We start from the raw sequence: 15996 nt of genomic DNA on the forward strand, positions 1-15996 counted from the left end.
AAAATATGACAAAAATTACGATTCACTTACACTTGTAAATGTATCGTGATCGTAACCAAAATAAAAACTTAAAAATAGATAATTTTTATGAGACTCCTACCGGTAGGCAACATATACTACACATTTGAGTATTGTATGTTGTGTAATTTCGACTGACAGTGACAGCAAGAATTGTGATAAAAATAAATAAAATCAGCTGAATTCAAGTGAAGTGAAGCATATAAGTTTATGTGAATTTCGAGAATGTTCATATGTTGTGAACAGATCCTGCAGTATTGAATGTGATGTTAAAAATAGTATTGCGTAATATCCAAAGAACCAGAACCAATTACTGTTGCTTAATTTCCCGTACTATTAAACAAAACCTACATACTGGAGGTGCGTTAAAATTATCACTATTATTGTATTGGTAATGAATTAAGGTTGCACTGTACTTGACACACTTGCAATAATTGTTTATAGCTGATTTTATTCCAGCTGCTGTGATGGCCAACGACATAAAAATTGGTAAAGAAGAAATTAGGAAAAAATTGACTCCTCTGCAGTATCATGTTACACAGGAGAAGGGAACTGAAAGACCCTTTACAGGTAAGTGATTTTATATTACTTCAACCAAATATTAGAAGATGTAACTATATATAGAGATATACAAGAAAATAAATAAAAGGACAGTGAATTTTTCTCATATAACATGAATGTAGAAAATATTTCCAGCCCAGTAGGGATTTAAGGAAAAGCTGGATTGTGTATTTAATTTGAGAAAATGAGTCCAAATTTATTTTTACTTTATTATTTGCTCTAATATTCTGCAAAATGAAGGAATTTTATAGAAAAACAGACCAAGCTATAAATATCTGTGCATTCTCTTACATTTTCTTATAATTCTGGCATATTGCTCAATTTTATTTCTTGTGTTTCTTAATCAGGGTGTTACAACAAAGTCTATGATGCTGGTACTTATGTATGCATAGTATGCGAACAGCCCTTATTTAGCTCTGATACCAAATACGACAGTGGCTGTGGATGGCCCGCTTTTAATGATGTATTAGACCAAGGAAAAGTGAAACTTACGCCCGATACTAGTGGAGGTAATTATTGTTGATAGTGTTTATAAAATATTATGCATTATGATGAGTATTTTATGTGTATAAAAAACATGTAGGTCTTGAAAAATGTTTAATGTATGATCTGATAAATGATATAAAAATATACAGTTTACACTTTTTAGTGCCTTTTTGATATAACCATTTATTTAAAATTCAAGTTTTTGATTAATTTTCCATGAATTTAGATGCCGGGAGTCAAAATATTAGAACATATATATTTGTAAATGTTATTAAATTATAACAATATCATTACATATTGTTTTTTTACTCATAAAATATTCAAAATGTAGTTTTGTTCATTTGTCAGAATATATTATCAAATCCAAATATCAAATTATAAAAGATATAACCACAAAAGACAAGTTTTCCGTCGAATTGGATGGCGAACTAACATGATGTTGACCAAACACATAACCTCAATATTATCCTCTATTTTGACAATTTATAAGGCGGGAATATTTCTTAATTATGTGGATAAATATTGTATTTTATAATTCACAAATAATTCAAACAACATACGATGAATAAACCACGTAGAGCAAAAGTTAAAAGTCCAGACAAAAACAATTTAAAAATTTCGGAGTTTTTCTTCAAAGATAGAACAAATTTAAAAGCGAATAGCACCAAAGATGAAAATTGTGAACAAACTAGTAATGTGGCAATAATAGCGGATACGAAAAGTAACAGAGCAGGAAAAATAGTAAATAAGAACAATGATTCTACACAATCAATGGTTCCACTTCATAATAACAGAAAAAGAAAGTCAAGTGAAGACGAAGTTGATAAAGAGTGTAAAAAACTCCACCAAGATGAAGAAATAAGTTATATTAAAGACCATAATGTAGATGAATCATTAGATGTTACAAATTGTTCTATTTTAAACCAAGAACCAAAAGATAAACTTAGTTCACCTGAAAAGTTGATAAAAGTGAAGAGGTAAGTCAATTGACTAAATGTATTTTCCAATTTGATATTATATATCATATACAATTGATTTTGGCTACTTTATTGTATGGATTAGTGTGCAAGATAACTCTCGAGACAATATAAATCGTCAAATGAGTTACTATAAAATAATAAGGTCAAAAAGTTAATGAAAAGTAAAAACACTCTAGTTGTAATAAATGTTTCACTCGTTCTAAAATTGCTCTTCAACACTATATTATCGTTTTGTTTTGAATATCTGTGTTTCCAATGATATACAGTAGACTCACTCTATAACGAGAACTGAAATAGCAGACTAATTAGCTCGTTATAAGCTGATCTTGTTAATAATACTGGGCATACTTATGAATATGTAGTTTTCTAAAGCATTAACTTCCTGTAGTGAAGTCATTTGGAGCAATAGAAGATGCTAAATATTGTTTGAATGGCGTTTTTGAAAAAAAAAAGTTGTTTTATTGTCAATGAAATACATTAAAACAAAAAAGAGTTGTTTACTTTTATTGTCAATGATATATGTTAAAACAAAAATCTGTAGTTACATTATTTTCCAACTACATAATGTATAAAGGGTATTTTCAAGGATTGGAATTGGAAGAAGTATGTCATTTTTGACTGGTTTAAATTGTCCAGTCTCATTCTATCATATTTTCTAAAGATGTGAAACAGTTGTATGCTTCTTCATTTGCGTTTTGTCTTTGGATATAGTTTCTTACAACATTTAAAGCACTTTCCACATCTTGTCTATTAGGACCTTCTTGTATAGATTCACTGAGATTGTCTTCTCCATCTTCATCACTTTCTTTACTGGCTCCGCCGGCGGATTTATTACTTCTGCGATAATTTCACTATCCGTCAGAAGATCACAAACAATGACGTCATCATCAATAACAATGAATTCAGCAAACTTGTCATCATTGTTCAGTTGAAGTTAGTTCTTAACCTTGCTGTTGTAACCTCAACCACTCTGCTACAGGATATTCATCTTCTTCGTTTTCTACCTCAGTCTCTGTCCACCCCACATGACTGAAACATTTTCTGATGGTTTTTTTATCTATGAGTGTTCATGCTTTGTGGATGAAATTTATGGCATCTAATAAAGTAGCAGGGGATTCACTACGGTTTTCCACATTATTCAGGATCTGCTTATCTAAAAATTTTCTGTAGTAAACTTTAAGGGATCTTATGACGCCCTGATCCATCAGTTGCAGAACAGATGTGCAATTTGGGGGTAAAAAAAATAAGTTGAATGTTTTTTAAACTGTCAACTTTCGCATGGGCTGTACAATTGTCAACAATTAAAAGAATCTTTCAATGTCCCAACTCTCTGTCCCACTTCAAAAGTTCTCCAATAAAAATCTCTGCTGTCATACATGATTTTTTATTAAATTCATATGTGACAGGAAGCTGATTTACACCTCTGAAACATCGTGGTTTTTGAGATTTCCCAATGACGACTAACTGTGTTGCTTTTTCTTGAAGTAGTGGTCCACTTATTGGAACATTCGCAGCCCTGTTTACGGTAAACCATTTGACCATTGCAGTATCGACTTCTTTATTAGTTGCGGCACATAGTTTTTTCGATTTACCGGAAAAAGACGAACCTGCTTCGAAAATATTGTGTTTATTTTTGAACATGGTCAATAAAGTGGAACTTGAAATTCCTCTTTCACGACAAACTTCTGTTTTTCTCTTACCGTTCTCAACATATTTAAGGGTGTTAATTTTTCTTCTAAAGTAAATGCTTTTCTTTTAGGAGTCATAGTGTGTAATCTATGCGACTATGTAATCTTCAACACAACTTTCAAGACGCGAAAGCACAATCATGAAACAAACGATAAACATCTATGACAAAAACAACTGTGAAATTTGTTTTATTTGTCAAGTTTTTAAGCCTCTTTACGTAGTTTATTAGGTGCGAACGGTCAAATCCCTACACTGACACTTGTGAATCATAAATTGTAAATTTCCAACAATACAATATCTGTTGGTAGAGTAAACAGAAGAAGTTTATTGCGGGCGGCAGTTAAAAAGAGTATTTATTTATAGCCACGGCCAGATCCAAAACGTTAAAAAAACACGTTTTTCGATCTTATTTTCTCTCGTTATAACCAAATTTTCCTCGCTATAGAGGGTTATAGTTCAATAAAAATTTCACGGGACATCTAGTGTACCTCGTTATAAGCGAAACCTCGTAATAACCGTGTTCTTTATAGAGGGGGTATACTGTAGTTGGTAGTGAAAATGGTAAAATAGATTCCTTCTAATATTTGATTCTTGTAGTATCTTTCATTAATTTTATTTTATTTTATGAATAGTTCAGGTGATTTTCTATATATGTATGTTATGATCTTACAGTAGATGGCTTGTTTTATGGGCTTTACTCTCGTCCTGCTGTTTTTTATGCTTTTATCAAAAGTTAATGCTTTGTCTATACTCTGATCTCATATTGAGCACAGTTTTCGTGACAGCTGATAACTCTCCTTATTAAATGATATATAATATCAAAGAGAGTCTTAGATAGTATGTATTTCGAGTGAAAACCATACAATATTGTTCTGGACAAGACACATAACATAGTAGTTGCATGAGAACAATAATGTGAATTTTTGCTCGCAATATGTATTTTACAATATTTTTTCACAAGTAGTAAATGAGACCATTCTTACTTTTGTAGTCCAATGAGGCATAAGATTGAAAAAGAAAACAAAAACAAACTTGTATCACCAGTTAAAAAACAACTTACAGAGATGGATAGTTTTCCAGACATTTGTCAAGTCGATTTTGATGATTGGGAAGAAAATAATGTGGTAGAGCCAGAAAGTTCTGATTTAGATTTAAGTCAGCCATGTCATTGTAAAATAACGAAAATAACATCATCGGGCCATACAATTATACTAAATTTGTTATCTACAAAAGAAAGTAAAGAAGGTATTTGCGAAATACATGGTATTTGGACTTACACTAACTTATCTATTGGTGACACAATATATATCACTTGTGTCAAAATTAACAACACTTGGGTAGTTAATAATGACTGTGGTTTAGTAGTGTTTGAGCCAGATTTACTGGTGTCTTCTACATCTGTGGTAGGTTCTTTATGGTGTAAAAGAAGAAACGTGTTAGCTGAAAGGTTCAGAGGTTTCGACAGCACAAATCGATATATGATTCTTGGAACTTTGATCCACAGCACCCTACAACACGCCTTAAAATACAACATTTGCGAGACAGAAAAACTGGAAGGATTAGTTAAAAAATTTATGTCAAAAAGTCGTGTTGTTAAAAACCTTTATGAGTGCGACGTATCACCTGAATGGATCAACGATGAAGTTGTCAAATATATACCAAGGATACAAGAATTCATGAACGTCTATGTGAACAAAGCAAACAGTAGATTACAAGTAAAAGACAACTGGCGAGGAAAGATAGACGACATAGAGGATGTGGAAGAAAATATTTGGTGTCCAGAACTGGGTATAAAAGGAAAAATCGACGTAACTGTTCAAGTAAACAATAAAGCTATGCCGCTGGAGCTCAAAACAGGTAAAACGTCGGTATCTTTGGAGCATAGAGGTCAAGTAATGTTGTATCTCATGATGATGAACAAAATTGGTTACAATGCAACTTCCGGACTGCTTCTTTATATCAAAGAAGGTGTAATAAAAGAGGTATCACATACGAAAAAGGAAGAAAGAGATTTGATATATTTAAGAAATGAGTTAGTGTACTACCTAACAAGATCTGTTACTGAAGTCGGAAATATTTTGATCCCTCCCAGTCTGCCTGAACCTATAAATCACAAGAGCTGCGCCAATTGTCCGTACAGCGCTATCTGTACCGTTTATGCTCACTTCAATAAGGAAAACATATCTTCTAAGCCGACTCTAAAAAGTATCCAAGAAGACATTTTACAAAACCTTGAGCAATCTCATATAGATTATTTCATGAAGTGGACTAGCTTACTCGTGATCGAATCAGAGTCGAATACAGGTACGAAAGATATAAAAGAAATCTATCTAATGCCTCCGAGTGATAGAGAAAAGAAAGGTAGATGTATTTCGAATCTAAGGATATCGAAAGTTAGTGATGTTGTCGATGAATTGTATTTTGAACATTATTTCGAAAAAATAGTCCCAGATAGTTCAAGAAACTTTACAACTAGTGGTTTAACTGTCGGTGGTTATGTTGTTGTTAGTACCGATAAGAGACACGCTGTTGCGGCAGGTTTTGTTAACGATATTACAACGACGTCTATATCGGTCACTTTAGAACGAAATTTAACACTCAAGTTCCAAAACCAAACGTTTTACTTAGACAGCTACGATTCCGGTAGCCTACAATCATTTAATTTGAGCAGCTTGGCTCTGTTATTAGAACCAACTCCGAGAGCAGATACCCTAAGGAAAATAATAGTTGACAAGCAGCGTCCCACATTTCGAACGACATTGCCTAAAGTTGTCGGTACTACTGGTAAAGCCATACTAAAAAGACTGAATAGAGTACAACAAAGAGCCGTGTTGAAAGCCATAACTGCGAATGAATATTTTTTAATAAAAGGGATGCCTGGTACTGGAAAAACTGCTACTATTGTAGCCTTGATACAGTTATTGTATGAACTAGGTAAGACAATTCTTATTACGAGTCATACAAATTCAGCTGTTGATAATGTTTGCCTTAAGTTGTTGAAGTATGGTGTCAAATTTATTAGATTGGGATCAGAGTCAAAGATTCACAAAGATTTGCACGAATATTCAGAGCATAACCTTACGAAAAATTGTACGACGTCTAGCGACTACGAAACTGTTTATAATAGTGCTCAAGTTTTAGCTGTGACTTGTTTTGCTTCTGGGCATCCAGTGTTAACCAAACGTTGCTTAGATATATGTATAGTAGATGAAAGTACACAAGTACTACAACCATCTGTGATAAGACCGCTATATGCCTGTAAAACTTTTATACTAATAGGTGACAATGATCAGTTGCCGGCTGTTATTAAAAGCAGCAAAGCTAAAGATTTAGGTATGTCTGAAAGTTTGTTCGAAAGACTCTATGTAACAGACGCTGCTACATCCTTAAACATTAATTACAGAATGAACAAAACTATAACGTCTTTAGCTAATAATCTAACATACAACGGCGAGCTGCAAGTTGGCAACAACGCTATTGAAAACGCCACAATAAGTTTCCCAAATAAACAAATTTTAATTGACTTGTATAGTTCTGATAGTTGGATATTGAAAGCACTAGATGACTCACTAGATAATGCTGTACAGTTTCTTGATACAGGCCCCGTGTGGAGTCTAAAACAAGACGTTGACTGGAAAATACACACAAGTTTTGCACGTTCAGCCAGTACAGACGATACTAGTTCTAAAGTAAACATCCATGAAGCAGCTGTTATTTTCAAACTTGTCGAAGCTTTGCTCAAAGCTGGTCTTCCAGCTAAAGATATAGGTGTAATTGCAAGTTATCGGCACCAAGTTGAGCAATTGTCCACCATCCTTAAGTCTGAGTGTATAGACATAAACACTGTGGATCAGTTTCAAGGTAAAGACAAAAGTGTCATCGTTTATTCGTGTGGTAATTCCAAAAACACCGATACCTTCAAGACACCCAAAAAAGACGACATTTTAGAAGATAAGAGAAGACTGACTGTTGCTATTACTAGAGCGAAACACAAACTTGTCATTGTCGGTGATGTTAAGACTCTCATGGTCTATTCTACGTTTAAAAAACTTTTGTCTAATTTTAGTAAAAACGTTATCAAACTGTACGATTCTAAAAACTTCTCTTGGGAGCAATGTTTACTTTTAAATGAGTCCTAAGTTATTGTTTTATTTAAAAAACGGGGTTTTTATTTGTTTTGTTGTAAATTTAAGGTAATAAAGTGTATATTCTGACAACTGAACGTTTTTTTTTATAGTAATAGTATTTTAGTATATTGCAACGTTTGATAGTTTCTTTAAAAATGGTTTAGTGTAAGTTTTTCATTCGGTTATTGTATGAAACGTGTGTCATGTAAATAATTATGATTTTTCGCGAATATTGGGAACATTTGATAGTTTTGTATATATAGTATAGTTCATTTCAACGTTCTTAACGGCAATCACATCGAACGAAATTAATAAACAAAGGCTTTCTTGATTAGTGTTTTTTTTTATTATACCTATACAATGGTTGTCTTAAAGTACTTAAGTAGACTTAAAGTACTTTATTGCTTTTCAAAATATGTCCCACCAAGATCGATACACTTTTGCATACGTTAAAACCAATTGGTAAAACAGTTATTCCAGTCTTCAGTTGACACCTGCAAAATCGCTGTTTTAAAGGCATTGATGGCTTCTTCTGGCGACTGTAATCGCTGTCCACGCATTGAATTCTTGATCTTTGTGAACGTGAAGAAGTCGTTGGGACTTAGGTCGGGACTATAAGGTGGATGGTTTAACAATTCGATGTTTGGAAGCTCCAAAAACTCTATTATCTTTTGGGCAATGTGAGCACTTGCATTGTCCTGATGTAGGATGATTTGCCGTTGTGTGTTTCTTTGTCAGTTTCGCGATAACTTCTGGTAAACAAACGGTTATATACCAATTAAAAGTATCCGTTCTTCGATCTTCTAAGACAATTGTTGCCACATGACAAGATTTTGACACGAAAGTTAAGACCATTTTCTTTGACACACGGAACGGATCGACCACACAGCGGATTGGCGTTTATTTTCAGGTTCATAGGAGTAAATCCAATATTCATCGCCACTAACAATACTATAAACTTTTTTTGAGCTTCCCTTTCTCGGCCAAGCACGTATGTATTCCCATATTTCTCATGTCTTCATCGATGTTATCAATGAACCTTGTTCTGGGTCTTCCTCTTCTCTGATCAATGGGTCTATCAAGGAGAGCGTTTTTCTAGCTGGGTCATTTTGTTCCATCCTCATTACATGCCCTATCCACCTCATACGTCCTATCTTATATATTTTACGATATCAGGTTCCTGGTATATTCTATAAAGTTCGAAGTTGTATCGCCTTCTCCACACTCCATTCACTGCTCCATAGATTCGCCTTATTACTTTTCTTTCAAAACATCCTAACATGTTTTCATTAATTTTCATTAGAGTCCAGGTCTCTGAACCATATGTTAGGACTGGGCGTAGTATTGTTTTGTAGAGTTTCATTTTTGTATTTCTCGATATAATTGCGGTGTTAAGGAGCGCTTCCAGGTATACAAATTCGTTCACTGCTTCGATGACGTCGTTTTTTATAACAAGTGGTCGTAGGATTTGTGGTTGCGTGCTTATTTTCATATACTTTATCCAATGTAGTGTGGTTATAGCAAAGATATCTTCTTTTTTGTGTATGGTGCAGAGTATTCCAATATTCCAATCATTGGGGAGGGATTTCTGTGTCCATATTTCTTTTATAAGCTGCTGTAATGCCATTAGGGTATCATGGCCACCTTCTTTATATTTATCGAGACGTAATAATGGATATATCTTGCTATTTGTTAGACGGTACGAGAAACTCTTGAATGGGCTTTATCCCGAGAACCCAGTACCTCCCCACCTTCTTTATATAGTTCAGCTGGGAGATTATCTATTCCGGGTGATTTGTTTCTGGTTAGTTTTTTAACTGCACCTTTAACTTCAAGAATCGTTGGTGGTTCCTCTTCCCTCTCGTCTGTTCGCCTTAGGTTATCTCTTTCGTCTTCCCGGTTTTCTTCTTCTTTCTCTATATTAAGTTCCTGGATAAAGTATTACACCCATCCATTGAATAAATCTTGTGGTTGCCTTGAATTCTTTTCTATTGATGTTTTTCGACACACAATTGACGCAAACCACTTTTTGATCTTCTGTGAGCAAATGAGGGATCCAACGGGAAATCAACTTGGTAATATCCAGTTCTTCATGTAGGATCTTTTGGATCGAGGTATTTGAAATACCCAAATATGCCTTAATATTGTTCTGAAGCTATTTTCTTGTGGCATTTTAAATTAATTTATATTTAAATGGGAATAAGCCACAATTAAAGGTTAAAATACGTTTATTGACGTTTCAATTTCCACTTCGGAAATCGTTCTCAAAATAAAATGTGGAAATCGTTCTCAAAATACAATGTTTGTATTTTGAGAACGATTTCCGAAGTGGAAATTGAAACGTCAATAAATGTATTTTAACCTTTAATTGTGGCTTATTCCCATTTAAATATAAATCAAATATGCCTTTATTTCCCGGTATGTTACACGGCGGTTATCCTTAATTAGCTGACGAACCGCATCAATATTTTGGTGTATGACTGCTGTTTTGGGTGGACCTGACCTGAATTCGTCGCTGAGACTGGAGCGACCACGTTGAAAGTTGAACACAGAAACCATTTCAGCGAGATATTGCTGTTAAGATAAACAGAAAAATTCAGCTTGGTCGTCTCCTCTTTAGAGACCGAATCTCTGACTACTGACTACCCGATTCTTTTAACGCATAACCTGGTTATGCGTTTGTATTACTCGATCTGTTATTTGATCAATGTCATAATGTCCTCAATGTCATATTTGATATAGTCAGGTCTTCAAAGCGTCCCTTTCGTCGTTTTAATATCCGTCGATCATCCGTTAGTGTCTTTATTCTGATGAGAGTTGTCTTTATAGGTCATTTTTACATTCATTGCCTAACCAATGTTTTTTGTTTACTTTCACTGGGCTTGCTGGATTTATTAGTTGCTACTTTTACAGTATCTCTTATTGTATTGTAAGTTTTGGATTTTTTACCATTAGAATTCCGAACAGCTGATATTAACTGTTTTATCCTTATTCCCGTTAAAGAATGGCATGAATCCTTGTCAGGTCTTCATTACTGTATGATACGTTGTTTTGCGTGTTTGTCTTTTAGCACATGATCGATTTGTTTGGTTGACCGTCGTTGACCACGTGTATACTCAGTTTGGACCAATTATCTATCATAAATGTGGCTAATTTCTTTTCAAACAACACTTAAACTGTTAACTTGAATATTTTACAATTATATTTTTTATTTTTCTAACCATTTCTATAGAAGCCTGCGTAGCGCAAGCGGTAGGATGCTTGCCTCGCATGCCGGTGGTCCGGAGTTCGAATCCTACCGCCGGCAAGAACAACTAGACATTTTTAAAAATGTCTATAGGCCCCAGGTCGACTCAGCCTGAATAAAAATGAGTACCTTGGGTAAAACCAGGGGTAATAATAGGCGGTTGAAGCGTAGCACTGGCCATGTTACCTTCCTTGTATACCGTAGGCCCTAGATATAGCAGACTACCCTGCTATACTCCCAAAGCCGCGAAGCGGTATAAAACGGGAGACTATTATTATTTCTATAGAATTTAACTCCGGATAGTACGCTGGGGGTTTAGATAAATATGTATCTCAACTAACACTAACACATAGTTGTTATCACTACTAACACCGTTTCCCCGTTGCCAATAATAGCATGTTTTTTTAACAAAAATAGCTTAAAAATCATCGCTAGTAAAAATATAAAATTTCAAAATTTTTACATTAAACCGAAACCATCAAACGTTGCTTAGTATAGTTTTCCTTATTCCTAATCTCCCTAATAAGTGTGTTGTGTTTCGTATGCTAAAAAGCCACTAACACATTACAAGCTTCGCTAAATTTTGTTTATTTCCACGAACAAAGTAGATATAACTATCAAACAAAAACATTTAGTATTTTTTTTGAGAAGTATTACATATAATGAGATTGACCTAATATAAACAACTAGTCGTTGTATTGTTTGTCTGTCAATGTTTGAAATAATGACAGATATGAACCAATAGCGTAATATACTACATTAGAGTGAAGCTATGTCGTATTTTTTGAGCTCCTCTTAGTCTACGTTAGACACAAAAGGTATACAAATATCCAAAAGTCCACCACTTGAGACAGTAATAGCAAATGAAAACTGCAAATAGTTTCTTAAAAATCAGGCACGGCACAAAAAAGCCAGAGCATGAAGATTGAAATCAACCCAAATGGCTTTTAAACTCCTTAAAACTCCTGCAAAGTACCTGGAATTAAAGAGAACAATTGGGCTAACCTACCTTTTAATAGTTCTAAGCTTAGAGTCGCCGTTCACACCATTAAAAACAACAAAGCCTTGGTAGTAGTGACCTTTGTGTATATTGCATCTACCTGTTTACGGTCTTCCATTTGAGATAATATATCAGATTGATAGCAAATCAAGTTTGTTGCAGCGATACGATGTGTTGTACGCAGTGATGATCAGATTCAATCGATTCACACTCTTATCGATTTGAAAATCAATTATGATCGGCGGGAATCGAATGGGTTAAGAGAAAAGGTGAAATGTATCGATTCATCCATACAACTATATTTTATATAATGCGCAATACGGATACGCCCAGTAAATTCCAGATATTTGCTTTAATCTGTGCCCTCTAAGAATTGCAAGGCAAAACAGACGTTGTTAAAGATGTAAAGAGAGAAAATAAGGGATCTAAAATTACTATGGGGAATCTATTTTACATCTTTAGATACCCCATTTTCTCTCTTTACATCTTTAGCAACGCCTGTATTGCCCTGTAATTCTTAGAAGGCACCGATTAAAGCAAAAATCTGGATTTTGCATTTTTTTTATTTAATTAAATGCGACAAAAGCTTGGAAATTATTGAAATTCAATCAATAGGTCAAATATAACAGAAATATGTACATAATGTTCGTGGAAATACTTCATTGGGTGTGTTAGTAGTCTATATAAAATGGGAAAAGCTAATTGTGACTGTTTTCTTCTCCTTCCTCTCCCTTCTTTCTACCTCACACTACATCATACAATTTCATTTCGATACTTTTATGTTTTTCTTTATTTCGCATCTCATACCGTTTTCCTTGGTTTATACTTCACGCTTTTATTTTGTACATATCATGGTTTTTTTGTTTTCATTTGTTTTATCACATCAAATCACACACCACACGGTCCTAATCCCGTCCCCGAACCACTCTCACCCTTCGAAAAAGTAGTAGGTGCAAACCTTTTACTCCTCATATCCCAACCAGGACGAATCAGAACCGAGGTGACCTGCGCCGAGTGCGGCTCGCACTTGGGACACGTCTTCGGAGATGGCCCTCCGCCGACCAAGAAGCGATTCTGCATCAATTCCGCCTCATTGAACTTCATACCAAACGAGAAGAAAGACCAAAGCTGAAGCTTATTTATTTTAAAATGCTAACTCTATTTTAAGCAATTTTTGAACTTAACTATTTTGTGACAAGTCTTAAAATAAATTATATATGTAAGATTAAACAATTTTCTTTTGTTAATATGTAAAATAGAGATGTTTTTACTTGATCGCTGTCTATTTTTTGCTTATTTTACCTTTTTGTGCTCCCTGTAAATTACATTTTGGACAAATAGACTATGGTATAATTTCACTATTTGAGAGAGTGAGTCATCGTTTAAAGGCCCAGAAATGCGGAAAGCTGTTTGGAAATCCAGTGACGTACACTTACTCTTATTTTAACGTTAATTATATTTTATTTTTCAAATATTAATGTTCGAAATAGGCCACAATATATTTATTTACAAGTTTTTACTGACGTTTCGATCTCTATATCCAAAGACCGCTTTCAAAGATATAAATGGTAGTTATATTTATTTTATTTGTTTATTATTATACATTTTTATAATCTTATATTGTTTATTTTCTTTTTTTTTTCTATCTTTAAAAACGGAATAGAGATCGAAACGTCAATGTATTAAACATGTAAATAGATATATTGTGGCTTATGTCCAACCTTCTCCCTAAAAATACAGAATGCCACAAACAAGCAGCTATAGAAAAATAAATATATCTGTCATTTGTATGTTTGAAAACGGTCTCTTTATAGAGATCGAAACGTCCGTAAATTAAACATTTGAATAAATATATTGTGGCTTATTCCCAACATCATTTCTAAAAATACAGAACGACACGCGAAAAGCCATAGAAAATAAATAGTGCTATCATTGGTATAATTGAAAACGGTCTCTGGATATAGAGATCGAAACGTCAATAAATAAACATATGAATAAATATTTTGTGGCTCATTCCCTACATTCCCCTAAAAATACAGAATGCCACAAACAAAAAGCTATAAAAAAGAAGTAATTTTGCAGAAAGTTTACTAATGCCAACCGGCTGTCGCGGAAGTTACGCTAAAACGTCTTTTGACGTGACCCGTCCTTAAAGAGTTACACAATGAAATTTTTTTAAAACAAATTTTAAGACAGTTTCCACACCACCCCAGAGGTATGTCTTGTGGCGCGATACTTTTTTTAAATGGGTGTTCGCCAAGAGCCATATTGTCTTATTAAATAAAATGAACAAAACACTTAAACAGTATAAAACAAAACAAAATAAAATCCTATAAAACAAAATAAAATTCTATAAAAACAAAATAAAAATAATGTTTGATGTGTTTAAACACAAACACTATACACACTTACTATGTTCTTCTCGTTTTTTTTTTGTTTTTGGTTTTTTTTATGCTGATGTTCTTATTAAACTATTAGAAAATATTATTCGCTGTCTAAACCTGAAGATGCAGTGCTGCTATCGCTGTCATTATCTTCACCACCTGGTGTAATTATAATTAGCTCTAGTAAAACTTTGATATGAGTGTCAAGTTCCCACATACGATGTTCTTCTTTAATTATGTGGCCTATACATTTAGCCCATTTCGCTGGAGTTACATGGAGGATTGCTTAAATCAAAAGTTTCTTAATTTCGTTTAATTTGAACGTTTTGTTATTGCGTGCTACATCTCCTTTCACTTGCTCCCAGATAAGTTCAATGGGATTAAGTTCGCAATGATAAGGTGGTAGACGCAGAACTTTGACACCATAATCTTTTGTAGTTTCATCTACAGCATATTTAAGATATTCAATTTTCCTTAACCGTGCAATGTCAAGGAGCTAAATTTTGAGCATTGATTCGTCGTATGCAATCCCCTTTTCTGTAAGCCATTCTTGAATCCTCCCTTTCAATTTCTTTAATAATCACCTGTTTTTTTCAACTCAAATTGAAGAAAACCATCATCAAGAAACCCTGTATCACTTCCTATATGGGCGACGATTAAACGCCGTCCCTTTCCTGATGGAGCTTTTAATCCTGTATATCAGCCTTCTATAAATGCTTCGCGTTTACTTTTGACATTTAAATCTTGCCAAACTTTTCCAACTGTATGACCTTTTCCAACCTTGGTTAATCCAGGTTTCATCCAAATAACATATTTTGCGTCCAGTGCTGCGAATTTTGCGTATTTCTTCTAAATATTTTCTTCTCCGCACAATAATTTTACTTTTTTCTAATAGCATACTTTTTCTGTTGAGTTTTACATATCGAAAGTTCATTTCACGCATGGTCCTGGTTAAGACTCTACGAGATATCTTGGGTAAGGAGTCATCGTTTTCGAGCTCTTGAGAAATATTTTTCAGTGTTGGAATTTCATTCCGAAAATAAAATGAATGAATTTTTCGACGTATAATATTCCTTGTCTCGCCATCCAAAACAATGCTTTTCCTACCTCTAGTTTTACCTTTTTCTTGCTTTTTATTTTCCGATGTATTTTTAAGTACACGATAAATACAGCTAACGGATACTTTTGTTAAACTGCTACAAATGTCGACCGCTTGGCTAACATTTAATTCCATTTTTCTGCCGACAATTGCTTCATAAACGTTTCGTATTATTACCTTCTCTTCGGACGTTAACATTTTCCGTCTCTTTTGCGGCATTTCATTTTTGGAATCAACATCAGAATTTTGCAGTCTTCTCTTGGAACAACTCGGTTTTTCGTCCAACTCCAATAAAACTCAAACCAAATAATCACAGAATATAACTAAACATTTACTATAAAACGACAAACTATAACACTCGTATTATCAATAACACGTTTTATCAATAACACAAACTTATCGCAT

General features: G+C 33.9%; 2 protein-coding genes across 4 annotated transcripts; both read left to right on the top strand.

Annotated features, from left to right (window-relative positions):
- Positions 1-170: 170 nt before the first annotated feature.
- Positions 171-13383, top strand: SelR (methionine sulfoxide reductase SelR). Of its 3 annotated transcripts, none has more exons than XM_072545360.1 (4): positions 171-378; positions 463-588; positions 927-1088; positions 13056-13383. In XM_072545360.1, the coding sequence occupies exons 1-4, from the start codon at positions 285-287 to the stop codon at positions 13238-13240; spliced, it is 567 nt and encodes a 188-aa protein (XP_072401461.1). In that variant the 5' UTR covers positions 171-284; the 3' UTR covers positions 13241-13383. The 3 variants fall into 3 exon arrangements, with proteins under 3 accessions (XP_072401461.1, XP_072401462.1, XP_072401463.1); XM_072545361.1 differs by having other exon boundaries at positions 180-378; positions 478-588; XM_072545362.1 differs by having other exon boundaries at positions 182-378; positions 13092-13383.
- Dna2 (DNA replication helicase/nuclease 2) lies at positions 1127-7951 on the top strand. Its single transcript, XM_072545358.1, has 2 exons — positions 1127-2042; positions 4726-7951. Exons 1-2 carry the CDS (start codon positions 1627-1629, stop codon positions 7871-7873), a joined length of 3564 nt encoding a protein of 1187 aa, XP_072401459.1. The 5' UTR covers positions 1127-1626; the 3' UTR covers positions 7874-7951.
- Positions 13384-15996: the final 2613 nt, after the last annotated feature.

The sequence above is a fragment of the Diabrotica undecimpunctata genome, chromosome 9 (assembly GCF_040954645.1).
Source record: "Diabrotica undecimpunctata isolate CICGRU chromosome 9, icDiaUnde3, whole genome shotgun sequence".
Lineage (NCBI taxonomy): Eukaryota > Metazoa > Arthropoda > Insecta > Coleoptera > Chrysomelidae > Diabrotica > Diabrotica undecimpunctata.